Source organism: Larus michahellis, chromosome 4 (genome assembly GCF_964199755.1).
Source record: "Larus michahellis chromosome 4, bLarMic1.1, whole genome shotgun sequence".
Classification (NCBI taxonomy): domain Eukaryota; kingdom Metazoa; phylum Chordata; class Aves; order Charadriiformes; family Laridae; genus Larus; species Larus michahellis.
In genome coordinates, this window is record NC_133899.1 from 92,468,273 (window position 1) to 92,491,932 (window position 23,660).

General features: G+C 67.7%; 4 protein-coding genes across 9 annotated transcripts; 2 read left to right on the forward strand and 2 right to left on the reverse strand.

Annotated features, from left to right (window-relative positions):
* Positions 1–285: 285 nt before the first annotated feature.
* Positions 286–11,678, forward strand: STX3 (syntaxin 3). 6 transcript variants are annotated; one of them, XM_074582493.1, is made up of 11 exons: positions 286–651; positions 2,358–2,438; positions 2,561–2,660; positions 2,777–2,851; positions 2,987–3,054; positions 4,720–4,828; positions 4,924–4,997; positions 5,107–5,241; positions 6,723–6,833; positions 7,616–7,729; positions 9,605–10,272. In XM_074582493.1, the coding sequence occupies exons 1-10, from the start codon at positions 622–624 to the stop codon at positions 7,703–7,705; spliced, it is 873 nt and encodes a 290-aa protein (XP_074438594.1). In that variant the 5' UTR covers positions 286–621; the 3' UTR covers positions 7,706–7,729; positions 9,605–10,272. The 6 variants fall into 6 exon arrangements, 5 of the variants coding, with proteins under 5 accessions (XP_074438594.1, XP_074438595.1, XP_074438597.1 ...); XM_074582494.1 differs by lacking the exon at positions 6,723–6,833 and adding an exon at positions 6,987–7,097 and having other exon boundaries at positions 422–651; positions 9,605–9,890; XM_074582496.1 differs by lacking the exons at positions 6,723–6,833; positions 7,616–7,729; positions 9,605–10,272 and adding exons at positions 6,987–7,097; positions 10,881–10,984; positions 11,212–11,678 and having other exon boundaries at positions 453–651.
* Positions 11,679–11,809: 131 nt separating this feature from the next.
* MRPL16 (mitochondrial ribosomal protein L16) lies at positions 11,810–14,875 on the reverse strand. Its single transcript, XM_074582500.1, has 4 exons — positions 14,778–14,875; positions 13,931–13,996; positions 13,650–13,798; positions 11,810–12,329 (listed from the first exon to the last, which is right to left on the reverse strand). The coding sequence occupies exons 1-4, from the start codon at positions 14,818–14,820 to the stop codon at positions 11,844–11,846; spliced, it is 744 nt and encodes a 247-aa protein (XP_074438601.1). The 5' UTR covers positions 14,821–14,875; the 3' UTR covers positions 11,810–11,843.
* Positions 14,876–16,416: 1,541 nt separating this feature from the next.
* Positions 16,417–18,804, reverse strand: CBLIF (cobalamin binding intrinsic factor). The gene is made up of 9 exons (XM_074582501.1): positions 18,573–18,804; positions 18,233–18,412; positions 17,957–18,100; positions 17,700–17,843; positions 17,436–17,611; positions 17,111–17,339; positions 16,858–16,999; positions 16,646–16,764; positions 16,417–16,545 (listed from the first exon to the last, which is right to left on the reverse strand). Exons 1-9 carry the CDS (start codon positions 18,640–18,642, stop codon positions 16,484–16,486), a joined length of 1,266 nt encoding a protein of 421 aa, XP_074438602.1. The 5' UTR covers positions 18,643–18,804; the 3' UTR covers positions 16,417–16,483.
* Positions 18,805–19,566: 762 nt separating this feature from the next.
* Positions 19,567–23,283, forward strand: LOC141741649 (zona pellucida sperm-binding protein 3-like). The gene is made up of 9 exons (XM_074582502.1): positions 19,567–20,350; positions 20,848–21,020; positions 21,464–21,576; positions 21,691–21,794; positions 21,929–22,106; positions 22,254–22,365; positions 22,483–22,663; positions 22,756–22,938; positions 23,030–23,283. Exons 1-9 carry the CDS (start codon positions 20,278–20,280, stop codon positions 23,257–23,259), a joined length of 1,347 nt encoding a protein of 448 aa, XP_074438603.1. The 5' UTR covers positions 19,567–20,277; the 3' UTR covers positions 23,260–23,283.
* The last annotated feature ends 377 nt before the right edge of the window (positions 23,284–23,660 follow it).

Below are 23,660 nucleotides of genomic sequence, written 5' to 3' on the forward strand. Positions count from 1 at the left end.
TCCCTAGCCGTGACCCCCCAGCTGTGTCCCCGGCCGTGTTCCCTATCCCCAGCTGTGACTCCAGCTGTGTCCCCTATCCCCCAGACATGTCCCCTCCAGCTGCGACCCCTACCCATAGCCATGTCCCCCAGCCGTGTCCCTTATCCCCAGCTGAGCCCCCTATCCCCACTTATGTCCCCCACCCGCGTCCCCAGCCATGTCCCCTCTCCCTCCGTAGCCGGCCACGGCAGGGGAGGACACGTCGTTGGCGCGTGACCCTCCTGGGGACCAGCTTCCTCATCGCCTGCCAGCCGGGGGCCACCCCACATCCGCCCCCGCCTCGCTGCCACCTCCCGGGGTGGCCGGTGGGCACCCCCAGCCGTCGCCTTTAACGGGACCGGTGTCCCCGGGTGTCCCAGGTGAAGGGTGGCTCCACCTCGTCCCTCCCCTCGGCGCCTTCCTGCCTTCCTTGTGCCTGTCACTGGGGATTAGCGAAGGGACAGCCCCGGGCTTGGGGACAGGGAGGGGGACAGGGCCACCCGCCACCTCGTCTGGATGTAGGAGGCCCAGCCAGCGTCCCCCATCCCTGCGGTGGGCGAGGACGGGGACCCCCCCGGCGACCCGTCACCCCTCGGGGCCACCATGAAGGACCGGCTGGAGCAGCTCAAGGCGGTGAGAGACCCCTGGGGTGGAGAGGGGACAGGGGACACCTCGTGGAGTGGGGGTCCCCGGGGCTGGCTGGGACCCTGCTCCCCCAGGAGCTGGGTGACACAGGGATGGGGGTCCCTGAGACCCCACCCCGTGGTGCACGGGGGTGACATGGGGACGGGGGGGGCCCTGAGACCCGGGTCCGTGGTGGATGGGGACGTGGCGGGGATGGATGTCACCGAGATCCCACCCCGCGGTGCCTGGGGGTGTCTCGCGGGGATGGGGGTCCCCGAGACGGGGACGTCGCGGGGATGGATGTCACCAAGACCGCACCCCATGGTGCGCGGGGGGGGGCGCGGGGATGGGGGTCCCTCAGATGGGGACATGGCAGGGATGGGGGTACCACAGGGGACGGGGGGCCCCAAGAGCCAGCCCCACGGCGATGGGGAGGGGGGGGTTAGACAGAAGGGAGCGGGGCGGGGGGTGTCACCCCTCTGTGCCATTTGGGGGTGGGGAGGACATTTTGTGGGGACATCAACCCCCCAGACGAGGGCTGTTCCCCCATACTGGGGGGTGCAATGGGGAGATGCCAGCCCCCCCCAACCCCCCCCCCCCCCCCCGCCAAGGCTGTGTGGGGCAGAGAGGGGGTGTCCATCGCCTTGGGGGGGCCGGGAGCGGATGTGGGGTGCCCGCAGTGGGGGGGGGGGGGGGAGGCAGCACCCCGTCCCGCGCCCCACGCCACCGTCGCCGCTTCCTCCTCCCTTCTCCCGCCCGGCCGTGGGGCCCCCGCTGCCCCCCATCCCCCCCCACCCCCTGCCACCCGGGGACCTCCCTGCCCCATTGTCAGCGGCGTCGGGGGGTGGGGGTGGGGGTGGGGGTGTCCCCAACCCCCAACAGCCCCCCAGCCCCACAGCCGGGCCCCGCCGTGGGGCGGGCAGCGGTGGCAGGGAGGCTTGGCGGGGATTTAGCGGGGATTACGAAGGCAGCAGATAAAACCCTGGGGAGGGACAGAAGGGATTAATTTTATTTTTACCCCGCTGCGATGAGGCAGTGGGGGGCGGGGGGGGGGGGGGAAACGGGACTGGGCTGGGGGGGGTGGGGGGGTGGGGGTGTCCCCAGAAGGGGTCTGTCCCCCTCCACAGGGTGCCACAACCCAGCACCGGTTACCCCTTGGGGCGAGGGGAGGCGGAGGGGACGGGGGTGACACCCAGGGAAGGGACAGAGCCGGCAGCCCGTGGTTGGGGACGAGGGGTGACGCCAGGGTGATGGGTGACGGCCACCTTCGGGTGTCCCGTCCCCTGTCCCCCCCCCCCCCAAAGCCGAGCCCCGGCGCTGCTCAGACTTGCCACGGGACGAAGGTCGGGGCCATAAAACCCTATCCCGTCCCCGTCCCTGTCCCCTCCCTCCGGCCAAACCCAACAATCCCTTAATTCCATGGCTGTGCGCAGCCAGATGTGAAACGAGCTCGGTGGTGTGTCCCCGTCGTCCCCCTCCCTGTCCCCCCCCCCCCCCCGCCACTGCTGCAGATGCCACTCCTTGTGCCACCACATCCCCATGGCTGCCCTCGCCTTGTCCCCTCCCCTGCCAACCCTGCAGAGCTGGGATGGCCGGTGGCTGCCCCGGCCCCGCGGGGTGGCTGTCACCCGGGGGGTTTGGGGGGGGGGGTGTGGGTATCTCCTGGGGGGGGGTGACACCCCTGAGCGCTGCCCCCGCCCTGCCGTACCCCGCAGAAGCAGGACGTGGACGATGACACCGAGGAGCTGGAGATCGCCGTGGACAACACGGCGTTCATGGATGAGTTCTTCGCGGAGGTGAGGGGCCGGGGGGGCGGGGGGGACAACGGTGTGTGTGCGGGGTGGGGCCTCTTGTCCCCGTTCCCGTCGTGTCCCGTTCCCCCCCCCCCCCCCCCCGACATTGTCCCCACCTTGTTTAGATCGAGGAGACCCGGCAAAACATCGACAAGATCTCGGAGAACGTGGAGGAGGCCAAGAAGCTCTACAGCATCATCCTCTCGGCCCCCATCCCTGAGCAGAGTGAGTGTGGCGGCAGTGGTTGTCCCCCGTCGTCCCCCCCCCTCTCCGTCCCTAGGTCCCCTTCTCGGGGACATTCCCGCGGTGGCTTCCCCGTCTCACGTGCCGCGACCCTGCAGAGACCAAAGACGACCTGGAGCAGCTGACGGCGGACATCAAGAAAATGGCCAACAGCGTCCGCAACAAGCTGAAGAGTGAGTGGCCGCGTCCCCAGCGCCGTGCCACCCGGCCCCACGCGTCCCGCTGTCCCCACGGGAAGGGTGGGGTGTGCTGGGGACACCGGGACCATGGGGAAGGTCCCTGACGGGCTGGGGTCCGGCTCTCGGCAGGCATGGAGAGGAACATCGAGCAGGACGAGGCACGGTCCTCCGCCGACCTCCGGATACGCAAGTCCCAGGTGAGCTCCGGTCCTTGGGACCCGCTGCCGGGGATGTCCCCACCCAGCACCCCCTGGTCCTGAGCACCCCGTCCCACCCTGTCCCCCATCAGCTGGAGATGTGACATGTCCTGGGTGTCCCCAGGTCTCCCATCTCCGTCCCCTGTCCCCACTGAGCACCCCCTCGGTCCTCAGCATCCCGTCCCACCTTGTCCCCCATCAGCTGGAGATGTGACATGTCCTGGGTGTCCCCAGGTCTCCTATCTCCGTCCCCTGTCCCCACCCAGCACCTCCAGGTCCTGAGCATCCCGTCCCACCTTGTCCCCCATCAGCTGGAGATGTGACATGTCCTGGGTGTCCCCAGGTCTCCTATCTCCGTCCCCTGTCCCCATCCAGCACCTCCAGGTCCTGAGCACCCCATCCCACCCTGTCCCCCATGGGCTGGAGATGTGGCGTGTCCTGGGTGTCCCCAGGTCTCCCGTCTCCGTCCCCTGTCCCCAGTAGCACCCCGTCCCAGACACACCATGTCTGGGTGCTCCCAGGCTTCACGTCCCTCTGACCTGTCCTCAACACTCTGTCCTGTCCCCTGTGGGCTGGGACATGCCACCTCCTGGGTCCCCTGGGTCTCAAGTCCCCCGCCCCAGCCCCAACGCCTTGTCCTGCCCTATCTCCCAGGGTGGGGACATGCCATGCCCAGACCGTCCCTGCTCTGTCCCCATCCCCAGCACCCCATCTTGTTCCCTGAGGTGTCTGCCGGAGGTGTCCCCAGTGTCACACCCTCGCTCCTGTCCCCTGGGGCTGGCACGTGCACTGCCTGGGGTATCCCCGTCCCCAGATGTTGGCCCTGTCCCCTGGGAAAACGGCCCATGGGGACATGCCACGCCTCGGGTGTCCCATGTCCCCAGCACTGTCCCCAGCACTGGTTCCTGTCCCCTGGGGGCTGGGGAGATGCCATGCCCAGGGTGTCCCCAGCCCCATGTCCTTGTCCCCGTCCCCAGCACTGGGTCCTGTCCCCCGGGGGTTGGGGAGGTGCCATGCCCAGGGTGTCCCCAGCCCCATGTCATTGTCCCCATTCCCAGCACTCATTCCTGTCCCCTGGGGAACAAGGAGGTGCCGTGCCTGAGGTGTCCCCAGATCCATGTCCTTGTCCCCGTCCCCAGCACTGGTTCCTGTCCCCTGGGGGCTGGGGAGGTGCCATGCCCAGGGTGTCCCCAGGGAGGAGTCATGCCTGTGGGAACATGTCCTTGTCCCCATTCCCAGCACTGGTTCCTGTCCCCCGGGGGTTGGGGAGGTGCCATGCCCAGGGTGTCCCCAGCCCCATGTCATTGTCCCTGTCCCCAGCACTGGGTCCTGTCCCCTGGTGGCTGGGGAGGTGCCATGCCCAGGATGTCCCCAGCCCCATGTCATTGTCCCCATCCCCAGCACTCATTCCTGTCCCCTGGGGAACAAGGAGGTGCCGTGCCTGAGGTGTCCCCAGATCCATGTCCTTGTCCCCGTCCCCAGCACTGGTTCCTGTCTCCTGGGGACTGGGGAGGTGCCATGCCCAGGGTGTCCCCAGGGAGGAGTCATGCCCATGGGAACATGTCCTTGTCCCCATCCCCAGCACTGGGTCCTCTCCCCGCCAGGGGCTGGGGAGATGCCGTGCCCGGGGTGTCCCCATCCCTATGTCCTTGTCCCCGTCCCCAGCACTCGGTCCTGTCCCGCAAGTTCGTTGACGTCATGACCAAGTACAACGAGGCCCAGGTGGACTTTCGGGAGCGCAGCAAGGGCCGGATCCAGCGCCAGCTCGAGATCAGTGCGTGCCCCCCCCCCCCGGCCCCAGCCCCATCCCTTTAAGCCTGTCCCCACCCCTGTCCCCATGTCCCCACCCCTGTCCCCATGTCCCCGCAGCCGGCAAGAACACGACAGACGAGGAGCTGGAGGAGATGCTGGAGAGCGGGAACCCCTCCATCTTCACCTCGGGGGTGAGCGACACCGCGCCGGGAGGACACATAGGGGACCAGGACAAGCCCCCCGGCTGACGGTCCCCGTGCCACCAACCTTCCCCCCCCCCGCCCCCGGCTCTTGTTGCAGATCATGGACTCGCAGATCTCGAAGCAGGCGCTGAGCGAGATCGAGGGGCGGCACAAGGACATCGTGCGGCTGGAGAGCAGCATCAAGGAGCTGCACGACATGTTCGTCGACATCGCCATGCTGGTGGAGAACCAGGTACGGGCGGCGCGGGGACACGCAGGGACCCGTGCAGGGGGACAAGGAGGGACTTGTGCACGGGGTGCACGCGGATGAGCAGGGACCTGTGCAAGGGCTGCACAGGGACGAGCAGGGACCTGTGCACAGGGACAAGGAGGGACCTGTGCATGGGCTGCATGGGGACAAGCAGGGACCTGGGCATGGGGACAAGAAGGGATCTCTGCAATGGGACAAGGAGGGACCTGGGCATGGGGACAAGAAGGGACCTGTGCATGGGGACAAGCAGGGACCTGGGCATGGGGACAAGAAGGGACCTGGGCATGGGGACAAGCAAGGACCTGGGCATGGGGACGAGCAGGGACCTGTGCAAGGGCTGCATGGGGATGAGCAGGGACCTGAGCATGGGGACAAGCAGGGACCTCTGCAATGGGACAAGGAGGGACCTGTGGAAGGGCTGCATGGGGACAAGCAGGGACCTGGGCATGGGGACAAGAAGGGACCTGTGCAATGGGACAAGCAGGGACCTGTGCAAGGGCTGCATGGGGACGAGCAGGGACCTGGGCATGAGGATAAGCAGGGACCTGGGCACAGGGACAAGAAGGGACCTGTGCATGTGGCTCCATGGGGACAAGGAGGGACCTGTGCATGGGGACAAGAAGGGACCTGTGCATGTGGCTCCACGGGGACAAGGAGGGAGCTGTGCAAGGGACTGCATGGGGACGAGCAGGGACCTGGGCATGGGGACAAGAAGGGACCTCTGCAAGGGGACAAGGAGGGACCTGTGCAAGGGCTGCATGGGGACAAGCAGGGACCTGGCCATGGGGACAAGCAGGGACCTGTGCATGCGGCTCCATGGGGACAAGGAGGGACCTGTGCAAGAGCAGCATGGGGACAAGCAGGGACCTGGCCATGGGGATGAGCAGGGACCTGTGCAAGGCCTGTATGGGGACAAGAAGGGACCTGTGCATGGGGTGACAAGGACAAGCAGTGTCCTGTGCAAGGGGCCGCATGGGGACAAGAAGGGACCTGTGCATCAGCTGCACGGGGACAAGCAGGGACCGGCGCATGAAGGCGCCCAGGAAGCGGCACGCAGGGCTGCCCAGGGCTCCACGGGGACACGGGGTGACACGGAGCCCCGTGGGCGCCTGCACGAGGCACCGCGGGGAGCCGTACGGGCACGGAGCCGCACGGGGCCGGGTGGTGACCGGTGCCCAGGTCCCCATGGGGCCACCCGGCAGCACCCAACCGTGGGGGTCTTAGGGATGGCGGGGGTGGGTGGGGGGGTGGGTGGGGATGCGCCCCACACCGCGGGGGTCCCGGCCCCTCTCTCTCAGCCCCTCTCTGTCCCCCTCCCACTTCCCCAACCCCATGCAATGCGAGGAGCCGCTGCGCGCAGCGGGGAAGGGTGAGTACCTGCGCCGTGGGGGTCGCGCCACGTGCCCCGGGGGCCGTGCCGCCGTGTCCCCGCTGAGGGGTGTCCCCTCTCCCGTCCCCCGCAGGGTGGGCTGCTGGATAACGTGGAGCAATACGTCATGCACACCAGCGAGCACGTGGAGCAGGCGAACCAGCAGACCAAGAAGGCGCTGCAGTACCGGGGCCAGGCGCGCAAGGTCGGGGCGGGGGGACGGGGGTCCTCAGCGTGTCCCCTTGTGTCCCCCCCCCTCCCCCCCGCCTCTTTTTTCTTTCTCTCTCTGTCTCTCTCTGCCTTCCGCCCCGCCGCCCCCACCCCGGCCCCCCGGCCCCTGCCCTCCCGCGCCCCGTAGGGAGCCATGATCGACCGCATCGAGAACAACATGGACCAGTCCGTCGGCTTCGTGGAACGGGCCGTGGCCGACACCAAAAAGGCCGTGAAGTACCAAAGTGAGGCCAGGAGGGTGAGCCGGACCCACGGCCCCGCTGTCGTACCCCCCCCACCACCAACCACCCCCAGTCCCCATGTTACCCCTCCGCAGCCCCCCCCCCAGCATCCCACGGGCACCCCCGGCGTCCCCCTCTGTCCTTCAGCCGCATCTCCCAGTTCTCCCAGGATCTCCCCGTCCCCTCCAGTAGCCACATCTCGTGTCCCCAGTGGTCCCCCAGATGACCCCGATGGCTCCCAGTGACCCCCAGCCACACCGACTGGTCCCTGCTCCTCCCCTCGTGACCCCCCCCCATGGGGTTGGCAGCTCTGTCCCCATTCCCCCCACCCTGAGCTCCTTCCTACCCTCAGGTGTGATGAGCTGGTGAGGGCTCAGCCCCTCCTGCCCCGTCCCCGGCTCTGCAGCATCTCTGCTTCTTCTGGGCTCCTCTCTGCCCACCTCTGCTCTCCGTTCCGCCCCCCCCGCCCCCCCCCGCCGACCCCCGCCATGGAGCAGGCGTAACCGGCCCCCGTCTCCCCTCTCGCCCCCTCCAGAAGATGCTCATTTTGGCGGCGGTAGTGGCCCTCTTGCTGGGGATAGTTGCCCTCATCATCGGACTTTCTGTGGGGCTAGACAAGAAGTAGCCCCCAGGGCAGGGGCTGCGGTCTGTAAGTGTTTTGGGGGGGGTGGCGGCAGGGGTGGGGGTAGAAGAACCCCACCGCGGGGCCACGGGACCCTGGTCCCACCATCATGCTCTGCCCGCTGTGGGGCTTTGTGCCGGGGTCCGGCTCTCCGGTGCTTCGGTTTCTGCTGCTTTTGGGGCTGGGGGTGCTGGGTGCTGCTTGGGCCTGCGGTGGGGGGGGCTCCACGGCGTCTGGGGGCTCTGCGGTGGGGGGGAAGGGGGCTCCAGGGCGTTTGGGGGCTCTGCGGTGCATGGGGCTCTGCGGCGTATGTGTGGCTCCGTGGTTTTTGGGGGCTCTGTGGTGTGTGGGGGCTCCATGGCATCTGGGGGCTCTGAGATCTGGGGGGTCTCCATGGCATGTGGGGACTCTGAGGTCTGGGGGGGGGCTCCACAGCTTTTGGGGGCTCTGAGGTGTGGGGGTCCATGCCTTTTGGGGGCTCTGCAGTGCATGTGGGGCTCCGTGCCTTCTGGGGGCTCTGCAGTGTGTGTGGGGGGGGAGCTCCAGGGCGTTTGGGGGCTCTGTGGTGTGTGGGGCTCCATGACATCTGTGGGGTCTGCGGTGGTGGGGGGGGGGGCGTCTATGGCATTTGGGGGCTCTGTAATGTGTGGGGCTCCATGGCATCTGGGGGCTCTGCAGTGTGTGGGGCTCTGCGGGGGGGGGGGGCTCCATGGCGTTTGGGGGCTCTGCAATGTGTGGGGCTCCGTGGCGTCTGTGGGCGCTGCGGTGTGGGGGGCTCCATGGCTTTTGGGGGCTCTGCGGTGTGGGGGGGTCCTTGGCATCTGTGGGCTCTGCGGTGTGTGTGGGGGCTCCACGGTTTTTGGGGGCTCTGCAGCGTGTGGTGGACTCCATGCCTTTCGGGGGCTCTGCAATGCGGGGGGTCTCCACGGCATCTGGGGGCTCTCAGGTGTGTGTGGGGCCCCACAGTTTTTGGGGGCTCTGCAGTGTGTGGGGGTCTACGGTGTCTGGGGGCTCCACGGCATCTGGGGGCTCTGCAGTGTGTGCGGGGGCTCCATGGCGTTTGGGGGCTCTGCCATGTGGGGGGCTCTGCAGTGTGTGGGGTCTCCATGGCATCTGGGGGCTCTGCAGTGTGCGGGGGCTCCATGGCGTTTGGGGGCTCTGCAATGTGTGGGGCTCTGCAGTGTGTGGGGCTCCATGGCACTTGGGGGCTCTGTAATGTGTGGGGCTCCAGGGTGTTTGGGGGCTCTGAGGTGTGTGTGGGGGGCTCCATGGCATTTGGAGACTCTGCGTTGTGTGGGGGCTGCGTGGCATCTGGGGGCTCTGCAGTGTAGGGGGTTCTCCATGGCATGTGGGGGCTCTGCAGTGTGGGGGGGCTCCATGGCATTTGGGGGCTCTGTAACGTGTGGGGCTCCACGGCATCTGGGGGCTCTGCGGTGTGTGCGGGGGCTCCATGGCGTTTGGGGGCTCTGCCATGTGGGGGGCTCTGCAGCGTGTGTGGGGGCTCCGTGGCATCTGGGGGCTCTGCAGCGTGTGGGGTCTCCATGGCTTTTGGGGGCTCTGCAGTGTGGGGGGGCTCCACAGCTTTTGGGGGCTCTGCCATGTGTGGGGCTCTGCAGTGTGTGGGGCTCCATGGCTTTTGGGGGCTCTGCGGTGGGGGGGGGGGGGCGCTCCATGGCATCTGGGGGCTCTGCGGTGCTCAGGGCTCCCCGTTTCTCGGTGGTCCGCGATGCCGGGGGCTCCGCGTTGCCCCGGATTTGGGCTCTGCGCTTGGCTGCCTCTTCCCTTCCGTCTCTGCCATCCCCGCTCCCTCCGGACCCGCGGCGCCCCGCTGCCGTCCCTCGTCCCCTTCCCCGCCACCCCTCTCCGGCTGGGGGCTCACGTCTCCCCTTTTCCCTCCTCCAGACGCTTCCGACCGTCCCAGCGGCGACGTCTCCCTGCGGGATCTTCCCCGGCACCGCGGCCTGACCCCTTCCTCTCCCCGTTTCTCCCGGACCTGCTGCCCTCAGCCCCCGCGTACCGGCTCCTGCCCGGCTCCCGGCTCCCCTTTCCTCCATCACCGGAGCTTCCCCCCACCGGCCTGTCCCCTGCGGCCCCCGCTTGTCCTGCCGGTCCCTCGTGTCCCCAGCGGGAAAGGGGACAGGACTCAACTATTTATTTTCCCTTTGCCGATAAATCAACTTCTCCTGGTCCCCCATCTCTTGCCGGGGACATCGAGGGGGCTGGGAGGACATCCCGGGCGCTGTGACGCCGTGGGGATGTGGCAGCGAGAGGGGACAACGTGCCTCGGCTCGGAGGGTCGGACCCTCACCCGCACGGTGACGAGGGACGGGGAGACGGTCAGGATGAGGGGGTTGGTGGCCCCGGCAGCTGCCAGCGGGTCTGGCCGCGCTTTGCTGTCCACCGTGCCACGCAGATGGAGCCGCCGGGGACACTGTCCCCTCTTGGCCTTGATGTCCCCGGCTGGCACGTCCCCTGATGCCGACTGCCCCGGTGCTGCGGGGAGCCGGGGCGGGAGGACGCGGCCACGGCGGTTATTTTAATTCTTTTTACAATAAATATCCCCCTGCTGACGCCCGCCCCGCGCCTCTCCTCTCCCTGCACAACGCCACGCCGGGGTGCTGCGGGGACAAAGCTGGGTGCTGCGGGGACAAAGCCGGGGGCTGGCACCCCCAGACACCCGAAACGCAGGAGGCGGCCCTTGGGCTGAGCGCGGCTCCGGCTCAGCTGGCGGCGGCCGTGACATCGTGTCCGGGCTGGTGGCTTTTGCCGAGGACATGGGGTTGGGGACGGGGTTTTGGGGTGCTGTAGCGCCGCGGCCCCTCGGGATGGAGATGTGACAGGGGAACGCGGGGCTGGGGACGCCCCGAAGCCCCACGGGCTCTTGCCGGGATGGGCCAGATCGTCTTCCCCCCACGATTTTGGGTAAGTCACAGCGATGGGGACACGTCGTCCTCCCTGTGCGCTGGCACTTGGTCACCTGTCCCAGGGGGCCATCGGGACAGCCACGTCCCGGCGCGACACGCAACCAGCTCCCACCTCCCCCCGCTGCCTCCCCAGCCCCTCTCCCTGTCCCTCGTCCCACCTCCCTGTCCCTTGCCCCCCTCCCTGTCCCTTGTCCCCCCTCCCCAGCCCCGTGCCACCCGCGGCCCTGCCTCACGGCCCCTCTCTCCCCGTGCAGAAGAAGATCATGATCATGCTATGCTGCATCATCCTCGCCATCATCTTGGCTGCCAGCATTGGGAGCATCTTCGCCTGAGACCCCCCCCACCCGCTGCCCTCCAGGTGACCGGGTGCGCGGCGGGGCGGGAGGGGGACAGTCGGGGTCCCCGGTACCACCCCGCACCCGGGTTCAGACCTCGGCGGGGTGGGATTCACCCCCGCCTTGGACTTGCCGGCGGGTCCCTAAGGCACCGGCAGAGACCGAGCGTCCCCAGGCAGCCACGTCGGGGAGCGACGGGGACAGCCCCGTCCCCTTCCTCGGCGGTGCCTCATCTTCCTCCCCGTTGCAGGTGGCCTTTCCCCCCTCCTGCCCCGCCGCCCGGATGATCCTGCCCGCATCCACCTGCGGCTCCAGCCAGCGGAGAGACCCCCCCACCGCCAGCCCCGCGCCCCATCTGTCTCCGAGGACATCCCACCGACACAGCCCCCCTGTCCCCAGAGGAGCAGCCACCACCTTCCCTGCTCCCCCCTTCCCTCCCACCGCCCCGAAGTCCCCCCTCGCTCCCCGTCCTCCCTTCAGCCGACGGTCGGCGTCCCCTGCGACAAGCAGCCCCCTCCTCGGTGGCGCGGAGCGGCCGGAGGAGCCGCGTTCCTCCCCGGGGCGGCATAGAGGGCTCTGCCTTGCTCGGGGTGGCAGAAGGAGCCTCTCCCCTCGCTCGGAGCTCCTCTGCGGCGACTTCTCTGTCTCGCCGCCTCTTCGGATGTGAAGCCACCCGCGCCGGAGCCCTCCTCCTCAATAAAGAGATCACCCACGTTCCGCTCCGGGGTGCTGCGTTGGGGACAGGGTGTGGGGGGGGTCTCAGCCATAGGACACAAGCCCTGATGCACCGGGATGCTCCTGGCCCCGTGGTTGCGCCTCCAAAAAAAAACCACAGCAGCCGACGCAGGTCGTCGTGGGAAGGTTTAATTAAGGGGCTGCTCGTTACACCCTGTGTTTCAGGTAGAATTTGCCCCAGTAACGTCCCTTCAGCCGCAGGTCGTAGGGGCTGAGGTACTTGCGCATCCCCAGCATGTTGGCGGTGACGACGCGCTCGAAGGTCCAGGGGTTTTGGTTGTTGAGCTTCTTCTCCTCCTCCTCCTGCCGCATCTGCTGGAGGCCGTCGCGGCTGATGGGGATGGCGGGGAAGGGCAGTTTCCTGGCCACCTGGGTGAGGAAGGGTTTCACCTCCCCAAACTCGCAGCGCCCGCCCACCTCCACCACCAGGCGCCCGCTCTTCACCGCCGTCACGTAGTGGTCGATGGGGCCCTTGCCGCCCCCCATGCGGTGGCCCAGGCTCTTCCGCGTCACCGGTTTGTAGGGGGCCGGCACGCGCCAGATGGCGAACATGGTTTTGGGGTCCATGCTGCGGCCGATGGTCAGGCGGATCATCTCGAAGTGGCCCCAGTGGAGGTACCCGCCCCCCATAGCCTGTGGGGAGAAGGATGGGGCACCTCAAGGACCGAGCACTGGCAGGGTGAGGAAGACAGAGGTTCCTCTGCCCTGTCCTGTCCCCCCCCGCAACCTTCACACGCTTTTTTTTTGGCGGGGGAGCAGCCTCACTGAGGAAGTCTCAAAGCCACATTTCCAATTCAACCACCAAGCCGTGTGGTGCGGTCGACACGCTGGAGGGAAGGGATGGCATCCAGAGGGAGCTGGACAGGCTTCAGAGGTGGGACCGTGCCAACCTCGTGGAGTTCAACCAGGCCAAGTGCAAGGGTTGGGGCAACCCCAAGCACAAATCCAGGCTGGGTGGAGAACGGATGGAGAGGAGAAGAGGAAGACTCTCCCTGAGGAGAAAGACTTGGGGGTGTTGGTGGATGAGAAGCTCAACAAGAGCTGGCAACGTCCGACGGTAGCCCAGAACCCCCCACGCCCTGGGCTGCACCAAAGGAAGTGTGGGAAGCAGGGCGAGGCGGGGGGATTCTGCCCCTCTGCTCCACCCGGGGGTAGAGTGCTGCCCCCAGCGCTGGGGCACCAACAGCAGAAGGACACGGAGCTGTTGGAGCGGGGCCAGAGGAGGCCCCGGAGATGCTGGGAGGGCTGGAGCCCCTCTGCTGGGAGGACAGGCTGAGAGAGCTGGGGGGGTTCAGCCTGGAGAAGAGAAGGCTCCGGGGAGACCTTCCAGCCCCTTCCAGGCCCTCAAGGGGCTCCAGGAAAGCTGGGGAGGGACTCTGGATCAGGGAGGGGAGCCATGGGACGAGGGGGAAGGGTTTTAAGCTGAAAGAGGGGAGACTTGGATGAGATCTGAGGAAGAATTCTTGACTTGGTGGTGAGCCCCTGGCCCAGGTTGCCCAGAGAAGCTGTGGCTGCCCCATCCCTGGAGGGGTTCAAGGCCAGGTTGGACGGGGCTTGGAGCAACCTGGGCTGGTGGGAGGTGTCCCTGCCCAGGGCAGGGGGTGGCACTGGGTGGTCTTTAAGGTTCCTTATAACCCAAACCACTCTGCGATTCTATAATTACATTCCGTATCCCCAAACTGGGGAAACTGGGGCCCTTGTTGATGAAAGTAGCTCAGTCGATACAGCTTTTCGGAGCCAGTTGGGCACCAGTCCCCTCCAGTCGCTGGTTTCTTTGGAGTTCTCACCGCCCATGGGACGGCTCAGGGCCAGACACGGGTCTCCAGCCTGGACGGCACCCACTCTTGCACCCACCCCACCTCCTGCCCAGGCTGTCCCCGGCCCCTTCAGGCTTCCCCCTTGCCACCCCCCAGCTCCGGCTGGGGGCGGGGAGCAGGGCCCTGTCCCTCTCACCAGGATCCCGTACTGTCCCTGGGTGAATTCGGTGGCTTCGTGGGACGGGCCGCGGATGTCACGCAGCTGCCGGGGCTCCCGTCTGACCTTGGGCACCGCCGGCACCTTCTCCATGAACTTCAGCTTCGTCCTCTCCGGAAAGGTGATACCTGCCAGGGGACAGGCGTGGCAGGGTCACCGTCCCCAGGACGCCCCTGTGCAGGGGGGCACAGGCTGCCTTGGTTCGGGGAGTGCCCCTGCCATCCCCGGGGGGGGCTTCCCCCCCTCTTTAACCCCCTTACCACTGTAGTCCGGGGGCAGCACAAACTTCTTGAGACCCGCCCGGGGGACGGTGACGCCACCGGCACCTGGGGGAGAGAGTGGGGGGCTCAGAGTGGGGCCTGGAGCACCGGGAGGGGGGCCTGGGGCCAGCCCCCGTATCCCGTGGTCCCCGTTTTCCAGACCCCAGCCCCCTGCGGACCCCACCACCTCCTTCACCCGGACCCCAACATACCCTCATGGAACCCCAACATCCCCCCCCACACCCCAACATCTCCTCACAGAATCCCAACATCCCCCCCCCCGGACCCCAATATCCCCTCATAGAACCACAACATTCCCCCCTCCGGACCCCGACATCTCCTCACGGACCCCGACATCCACTCATGGACCCCGACAGCCCCTCCAGACCCCAAGATCTCCTCACGGAACCCCAACGTCCCCCTCCGGACCCCGACATACCCTCATGGAGTCCCAACATCCCCCCACAGACCTCCAACAACCCCCCCGGACCCCAACATCCCCTCACGGACCCCAACATCTCCTCACGAAAGCCCAAGATCGTCCCCCCCCCCCCGCACCCCAACATCCCCCGCGGACCCCGACACCTCACGGACCCCAACATCCCACCCCGGACCCCAACATCCCCCCACGGCCACCACAGCCAACCCGGGACTCCCAGAGCCCAACGCCTCCCCGTTAATGCGGGAGGGGGCCCGGGCATCCCAATGCCGGACCCCACCCCCTCCCCGGTTCGTTCCCCACCGCGACCCAGGCGCCCGGACACGCTCCCCCCCGTCCGCCCCGAAGCCCCCCATGGCGTTCAGCGTCCCCGGGAACCCCTCGGAGCGCTTCCCGGGCTGCCCTGACCTCCTCCAGGCGGCAGCGACCGCGGGAACCGCCATCGCCACATCTCCGGGCCGCGCCGCCGCTCGCCCGGAAGTGCCAGTAGGGCGCCGCCATTCGGTCCTACCGCGGAGCCGCCCGGCGGGGGACGCTTCCGGTGAGGCCGGTCCGTCCCGCCGGCGCACCCCCGGAAACGCGGAGAGGAACATTAGTTCCGGGTGGAAACCCCCCGGGTGTCCTTCCACGATGTCGCCCCCGGTGTCCCCACCCCGGTGCCGGGCAGGGTCCCCACCCCGCCTCGGTGTCCCGTCGAAGCTCCCGTGGCCGCTTGAGGGTCATTGAATCGCTTTGGGTGGAAGAGAGCAGCCGTCTCAGACGCTGTCCCGGTTTGAGCCGCGCAGGCCTGATTTCGCTTCTAACATCTGGGAAAACCGCGTTTTTTGAAGACTCTGGTGTCTGAATTGGCACTGGGGGGGTGAAATGAATAAGAACCTGGGAGGATCCGATGGGTGATGTTGGGGCGGGGGGAAAAGGGACAAAACCCCTAATTCTTCCCGAGCGAAGAAGGAAGGTGCGATGTGTCCCGTTCTGGGGGGGCGGGTCTGGAAAGGAGACGGTCTTGGCTGACCCCCAGAATGGAAAGCCTGGACCCGGCGGGAGGCCGCGGCCTGAAAACCCCGCGGGGAACCTTGGCGTGGCGTAACCGCTGGCCTCGGGAGCCAGCCCCTGCCTGCAGGTCGCCGTAAACCGCAGAGAAAAGCGGCAAATTCGACAAGAGCTTCGCTCCCCCCCACCCCCCCCCGGCCCCCTGCGAGGCAGCAGCGCCTTTTGAAGACGAGCTCCGAGAAGGGGCAGCCCCGGCAAAGGGGCTGCTCGGCCGCCAACGCGTCCGCACTGCGCGGGAAACATGGATTCGTAGAAGGTCATCGGAGGGGAAGCGCTCCAGGACGCGTCCCTCGGGGGGGCGGCTGCGCTGGGACAGCCCCCACGGGCTGCGGGGCCGCGTTTCTTCCCCCCTGTCTAGGTTTGAGCCACAAGGGATTAATTGCTCGTCTAATGCTGGGGAAAACTGCACTTTTAGAAGACTCTGGTGTCTGAATTGGTGGCAATATTCGCTTTACAGCCAGCTCTGGTGTGGGGGATTCAAGGTCTCAGCGTTTTCGAGCTCGCCAGGTGCGGGGATGAGGAGGAGCAAGACCCGGGCGCTTGCCCCAAGCTGCCACATTTGACATAAATTAGAAAGTTTGCTGAATTTCTCTCTGTCTCCCCCGTGCTGGCTGCCATCCTGAGCACTCCTCGCCCCGGTGCCGGAGCCCTGAGCCCTTCCCTTCCTCCCGCAGCCGCAGCGCTCGCAGGGTCCCACATTGGCTGTCCCTGCGGGGATGCACGGCTTCCGCTGATGGAACGGGCTGAGTATAATCCTTGTGCATTTTATATCGGTATCGGCATCAATATTGCTTCTTTAGTCTTATTAATAGTAATCATTTAGGTCTTATTGTACTAAATCTGTTTATATTTCAACCCTTGGGTTTCCTTGTTGTTTCCCCGATTCCCCTTCCCGGGTGGGGCGGGCTCATTTGGGTGAGAGAATATATATCTAAACGACGACAAATTGTTATGGCTTCCTCCAACCGTAACAGACACGCGCACACGCACGCGGGGCTGTGCTGATACCGGCTCTTTATTGCCTTCACAGTGGCTCCGGCGAGGCCGCGCGTCCCTCGGTGCCTTCAGTAGGTGCTGAAGACGGCCTGGATGTGCTCCCCGTCCACCGGTACGTAAGTGCCGACCCCTGCGATGGTGGGACGGGGGTAAGACCGGGGTTCCTTGACCCCCCTGCTCCCTGCGTCGTGTCCCCCCCCCCCTCCCCTCCCCAACTCCGTGCTGCCCACCTTCCTGCAGGGCGTCCTCCCCGCTGAGGAACTGCCAGTAGGTCCTGTCCTCCGGGTTGGCGGCCAGCCCGTGGATGGAGACCACCATGGGACCCCAGGACGTCTGCTCCGTCTGGAAGCTGCCGGGGAGACGCGGGGGCTCCGGGATCGGTGGGGGGAAATACCATGGGTCTCGCCCCTCCACCGCCCCCCACCCTCGCCGCCGTTCTCACCTAAAGACGTCGGGTTCCTTCTTCTCAGCTGCCTGCAGCACCCGGAGCAGCGTGGAGCCGGCCGGCACCCGCACGGAGATGGATTTGTGGAAGTGCTTGCCCTGCAGCGTGTTGATGATGGAGTAGTGCACCTGGATGTGGGCTGTTGGGAGGGGAGAGGGGCCGGGTGGGCACCCAAAATAACGCCACGGGGCACAGGGCGTGAGCGTCCTCCCTGCGGGGTCTTGGGTGCTCCATCTGCGAGCTTCCGTACCTTTCTGAACCCCGATTGGAACCAGCTTTAGGGACTGTAGGCTTGGGGACATCCCGCTGCTGGCCGTGCATTCCAGGCTAGCCGCCTCCAGGTAGGATTTGCCCACGAGGGCCGGCAGGACCTGAGCGATGGCCATGGGCTGGCGGTAGTCGTGGCCGTACACCACGGAGAAAGCTTGGGCGCAATCCCACTCCCGCGGGGCGTAAAACATTGCCGTGGAGCCCAGCGCCTGCGGAGGAGGAGGGAAGCGACGTGAGCGACCCCGGAAGCGGGACCGGGGCGGCCACGGCGCCGCAGCGCACCCCCGCTACCCCCACCCCGGTACCTGCAGGGCCAGCCCCATGCTGTAGATGTTCCCCATCATGCCATCCCTCTTCTCCTGCTCGTCCAGGAAGCCGTTGGTCACCACCGACACCGCTTCCCAGAGCAGGTGCTGTAAATCTTGCCGCTCCGTCCGGTGGTAGGTGCACGCCAGCGCCAGCGCCGCCACGGCACGGGTGTCTGCGACATCCCGGTGTCACCGCCAAGCCCCCGGCGAGCGGGGCTTTGCCAGCGGAGGGGACACGGCGGGGCCGCAGGGGTCCCTTACCCACGGAGAGGTGGCTGGCGGGGCTCAGCGCTTCCTTGGCCAAGGCCGTGGCCGCGTCTTCGTAGCCGCTCACCCCCCCCAGGCACAAGCCCAGGGTGTCCAGGCTCACGCTGTACAGGGTGGTCTTGGGGACGCCGGTCGCCTCTGCAAAGCGAAGGGTGGCCAGATGATGGTGGCCCCGGGGAGGCCGGGAGGAGGGACGTTACGCACCCCCAGCACCCCCCACCCCCGGGTCCCTCCGTGCCATCCCGCCGTACCCAGGCGGTCCATCTCCTCCTTGGTTTTCTTCTGCAGGACGTGGAACAGGTCGACGGTCTGCCCCAAGGCGTGAGTGTGATGGGGGTCCTGGCAGGAGGAGAGGAGGGCGAGCACGTACAGAGCCACCTGGCCCGACGTCATGTCTGCGGGGACAAGAAAGCAGCCGGGATGTGCTGGGGGGGAGGGGGACACACGCCACCTGGCACCCCCGAGAGCCGGCGGGGACGGGGTCTACCAGGACCGGGTGCCACGGTGGCCCCCGTGCCCTTCCTCACCCTTCTGGGCTCTCTTCACGGCCTCCTCCTTTATCTCCTGGAGCAGCCACTTGTGGGTGCCATCGCCGGTGGCCCCCGCCAGGTTCATGGCCAGCAGGACACTGGGGTTTGGCGGCTCGTTCCTGTCGACGGAGTCCTCCAGGCGCTCGAGCAGCTCAGAGACCAGTTTGTCGGGGCCAACTGGAAGGGGAAGAGAAGGGGGGGGTGGTAGGTGGCCGGCCACCCCGCTGGCACTCGCAACAGGAGGTCACCATGGACCCCACATCCCCTCCATGAAGCCCACCCCCCACCACCCTCGATGCGGTCTCTGCGGTGTCCCCGCCGTGGGGCTGACACTCACCGCAGCTGTGGGTGGCCGCGCCGCCCACCAGGGCCAGCAGGACCCCGATGCCCAAAGCCGCGCCGAGCATCTCGTTGTCCTCGGGGCAAGCAGATCCGCTGAGGCTAGCAGAGACCCGGCGGGGACTCGTCTCTCCGGGCGTCCTCTCTCGGCTTTTAGCTGCTCTCGGCGTCCTTCTGCCGTCACCTGCCCTCCCACCGCCGTCCTGGCACTTGCCAAGCGTCGCCGGCTTATCTGTGTGCCCAAGGGTGTCAAACAGAGCCGGAGGGGGACGGCTGCGGGGTCAGTGATTTTCCATTCGAGGCCAGTGACACGGTGAGGGACCCGTCGTACGTCCGGGAGTTCACGGGGCCGGATGGGATCCATCCCCGGGCAGGGAAGGAGCTGGCGGGTGTCACAGCAGGACAACCCCTCCCGGGGTGCCTGGGGAGGTCTCCGCTGGCTGGAAGCTCACCAGCCGTATCCAAACTTCTGAGAAAGGCTTGTACTTCCCAAGAAACCTTTTTAGTTTAACCTCAGCGCCGGGAAAAATTATGGAGAAGGTTATCCCGGGTGCCGTTGACACGCTTTTAAAGGACGATGCCACCACCGGGCACGCTCCGCCCGGGTCGATGAAGGGAAAATCCCGTCCAAGTGATTTGATGTCTTGCTGCGATAAGGCCGCCCGCCTGGCGGATGACGGGAAGGCGGTGGGTGTTGTTTTTCTCGGATTTTTAGGAAGGCTTTTGGATCCTGTCCCTCCCAGCATCCTTCCGGACGAGGTGAACCCTGCAGCGGGACGGGCCCCTGGCCAGTTTGCTGGTGGTAAACTGGGAGGCGCTGGTGACTCTCTCGAGGGACGAGAGCCCGGCGGAGGGATCTGGCTGGATGGGCGCTTCGGCCGATCGTCAACGGCAGGGAATTTAAGAAGGATAAACGCCGGATTCTGCACCCGGGAGGGAGCGCGCTGGTGGCGACCTTCCTTCCTGGTGTGGGTGACCACGTAGTGGCCACGGTTACGCAGCAGCTCTGGCACCAGCGCTGGGGCAGCCGTGGGGCGAGCAGGACACAGGGGCTCGGGGGTGGCTCTGGGTCCCCCAACTGGGTCATCTTCTGCCCCAGGGGGCTGCCCGTGGGCTACAGGGGTGTCAGGGGCCACCAAGGAGGAGAGGGTCCGGCCAGCGCCCGTCGCCGTGTCCCCGCTGTCGCCCCGTCCCCTGCCTGGTGGCCCAAGCCCGGTGGCAACCGGGCAGGCTGGGGGGCCCTGTGTCCCCTCACCCCAGCACATCCCAAGGGACGGGGGTCAGCGCCCCTCTGTGCCTCAGTTTCCCCAGAGGCTCTGCCGTGGGAAGGTGCCCCAAGGACACGCTCGTCACCCTCCTTTTGGGGCCATGAGGGCAGCACATGGGCCGGAGAGTGACCCCCACCTTCTCCATCCCCCCCCCCCCAGGCAGGGACAGGGATGGGGCCGGGACAGGGACCAGGACAAAGGGAAGGAGCAGGGACAGGGAGAGGGACAGGACGGGAGACAGGGACCTTTGCTTTGCCCCCCCAGGAGGAGGAGAGCTCTGAGGAGATGGGTCCCAGGTGGGTGCGAGGGGCTGGGCGTGGGGCTGCCGGGACCACCCGGCCTCCCATTGGGAGCCCTGCGGCCCCCCCCACCTTGGCCCAGGTGTAAAAGCCATCAGTGGGGGCTGCCCCTCCTCCTCCTCCTCCTATCACCACGATGAAGGCTCTCAGGAGAAGGTGGTTTGTGCTCTTCTTCCTCGCAGCCACAGCCTGGGCACGGGACGCCCTGGGTAAGGGGTGGTTTGCGGGGGGGGGGGGGGGTTTCTATGGGGTTTGGGTGCCCTCCCTGGGGAGGGGGAGCGGGCAGTGCCCCCCGGGGTGGGCACGGGTGACGCCTGGCTGCCGGTGGAGGAGGACCACGGTCTCCTCCCCACCCCCAGGTAGGGCAGGTCTGTGGGTCAGGCTGCCTCAAGCACCAGATTTGGGGCCGCGAGGCCGGATCCAGAGCCCCGGGGTTGGGGGGGGGGGGGGTTTGGGGGGGTGTCAGGTCCTGCGTCTCTTCACGGGGACCCTTCTGGAGCATCACGGTCACCTCGGTGCCCTGGGAGTGACAGCACAGAGCGGCTCAGCCCTCCAGGGCCACCTCCTTCCTTGTAAATGCTAAAATGGGGGGGGGGACGGGATATCGGAGCCAGAGTCTTGCTCCCCTGGGAGCTGGCAGCATGGGGGGGTCCCCAATGTGCTGGCTCAGCCCCCCCCCCACTTTCTTCTCCTCGCCCTGCCCCAGTCTCGGTGACATGTGGCCACGCGTGGCTTGCGGTGGCGGTGCCGGCTGGCCTCCTGGGGAGCCGCGTGGCTGCCGGGGAGCTGACGCTGGGGTCCGGCTGCGGGGTGACCGTCGTCGACGGGGACGGATACCGGCTGGAACACCCCCTCAGGGGCTGCGGGACCACCCTGGAGGTGAGGGGCTGTGGCGGCGTGGTCCTCCTGGGGGCGGGATGGGAGGGGGTGACACCATGTCCCCCCAGGGGAGGGACGGCGTGGGACATGCCGAAGCCCCCGTGGTGGGGGAAGGAACCACATCGGGGACGGGTGCGGCGGGTCCTCCACGGCCACCCATCTCCCCGGGTTGTCACCGCACCCACGCGTCGGGTGAGCTCTAAGGCTGGACCCCCCACTCCCCCGGGGTCCTGCCGTGTCCCCATGGCAGCACCCACGGGGACAACCTCCCCTTGTGCGTGGGGGTGGGCGCAGGGCCGTTAAGGACCACCTGAAACCTGGCTCTCGCCGTGCACCGAGGCGCTTTCTGGCCCCCCCGGGGGGGGGGCCGGGGACAGGGAGGGGACGCCCGCTCTGAGCCGGGTGACACCTCCAGCCCCGCGTCCCTCCATTCGCTCCCCCAGCTCCTCCGGGACAGCATCCGCTACAGCAACGTCCTCCATTATCGCCCCTCGGCCGGGGGCCCCGTGGCTCGCGCCAGACCCTTCTCCCTCCCCGTGGACTGTTACTACCCCAGGTAAGCGGGGACCCCCCCCCCGCCCCATGCCCGAGACCCCTGGCCGTGCCCCGCGATGGGACCCCTCGGTCCCCGGGGGTGTCTCACCTGACCGGAGGATGCTCTGCGGCGCAGGACGGGCAGCGTTTCCTCCATGGCCATCCAGCCCACCTGGGTCCCCTTTAGCTTCACCGTCGCCCACCGGAGACGCTTGCGCTTCGCCCTGGATGTGTACGACAGTGAGTGTGTGTGTGTGGGGGGGGGGACGGGACGGGACACCCCAGATTCTCTCATTCCAGTGGGGACCCCCCCTGCCTGGCCATGGCCCCCCGGGGTGACGCTGGGGGACAGCCGCGGGCCGTGTCCTTTCCAGGTTCCTGGTCCTCCCGCCTGCTCCAGCCCAGCTATTCCCTGGGGGAGCTGATCAACATCCAGGCGTCGGTGAGCGCGGACCCCCCCCTGCCCCTCAGGCTCTTCGTGGACCGGTGCGTGGCCACCCCCAGCACAGCGGCGGCCGCCGGGCTGAGACACGAGGTCATCGCTGACAACGGGTGAGCGGCCGGCTGGTGGCCGCCGTCCCCCAATTGCCGCTCTCCCGCCTCGCCGGGACCCCGCCGGTGGTGGCAGAGCCCCAACCCCGGGGAGGGGGGGGACACGGGATGACAGTGACCATCTCGCCCCATCTCCCACCCTGGCAGGTGCCTCCTGGATGGGCAACTGGGTCGTTCCCGCTTCCTCCCCCAGCGCGGAGACGGTTTCCTCCGCTTCCAGCTGGACACCTTCCTCTTCCCCAACGCCTCCGGCAGCCAGGTGGGGGCCAGCGGGGTCCAGGGGGGTGCGGGGTGACACCCACCCACCCACCCACCAGTGCGGGGCTGGGGGTGAACGGCGGGGGGGGGTGGCTCAGGAGGATGCTTGTCCCCGCAGATCGACCTCCGCTGTCACCTCAAGGCTGTGGCAGAGGGGGCTGCCAGCACCGCCGGCAAAGCCTGTTCCTACGACCGCCTGGCGGCCGCCTGGTGGTCCCCAAATGGGGACGACTGCTCGTGCTGTGGCTCTCCGGCCGGCTGCGGGGGCCTGCGGCGGCGCCGGCTGGCCGGCGGCGAAGGTAAGAAGACCACCCCCCCCCCCCCCCAACACACCTTGGTGGCATCCATGAGCCCTACGGGGGCTGCAGTGTCTGATGGCTTCTCCTTGCAGGGCTCCTGGGGGAAGCCAGCGTCCGTCTGGGTCCCCTGGGGCTGCTCTCGGCGCTCCCCACATCGTCCCCGGACCCCACGGCGCTCCCCACATCGTCCCCGGACCCCACGGCGCCGAAGCCCAGCACAGCCCCGTCTCGCCGCCCCTCCGTCCCCGTGGTGCGGGGGGAGAAGAGGGACTCGGGTGAGTGCCAGCTGCCCCCCGCAGTGCTGGGGGGGGGTGGGTACGGTGACCCCACCGTCCCCCTGACCCCGCTGTCCCCCTCTCCCTGCAGGGCCGGCTCTCCCCGTCCCAGCCGCCATGCTGGCTATGGTGGCCATGTGTTCCGTCCTCGCCGCCGTGGCCATGGCCGGCTGCTACTGCTCGCTGCGGCGTCACCGGCGGCAGGGTGGGGGGACCGAGGTAGCCCCGGGGGAGCCCTGCGCTGTGGCCATGGCCCCCACCGGCCGTGGCCGGGCCGCCCCCAGGAGCCCCCCTGCTCCCGAGGACCTTGCCGTGGTGTGAGCATCCTTGTTTTAGGAATAAAGCTGTGGCCGAAAGGCTGTGTCGGGGCAGTGTGGGAGGGGGCTGTACCCCCCCACCCCCCCCGGCTGCTCGGGGTAGGGTGTGTGGGGGGGGATGTGACGTGTCCCCAGTGCTGCCAGGACCCTTTGGGGTACGCTCTGGGGTGCTGCCAGGCCCCCCCCCCCCTAGTGGGGGAGGGAGGGCTGCGTCCCCAGTGAGCGTGGCTCCTGAGCTGTGACTCCCTGATTTTGGGCGGGGGGGGGGGGGCAGAGTGCTGGTACCCCCTCTGCCTGGCCGTGGGGGGGGTGGAAAGCATCCCTCTGCGGCACAGGGACAGCAGTGTGGTGGCCCTGCAGCCACCATTCCCCTGGGAATGCTCTTGGGGGGGGGTAGTTTATGGA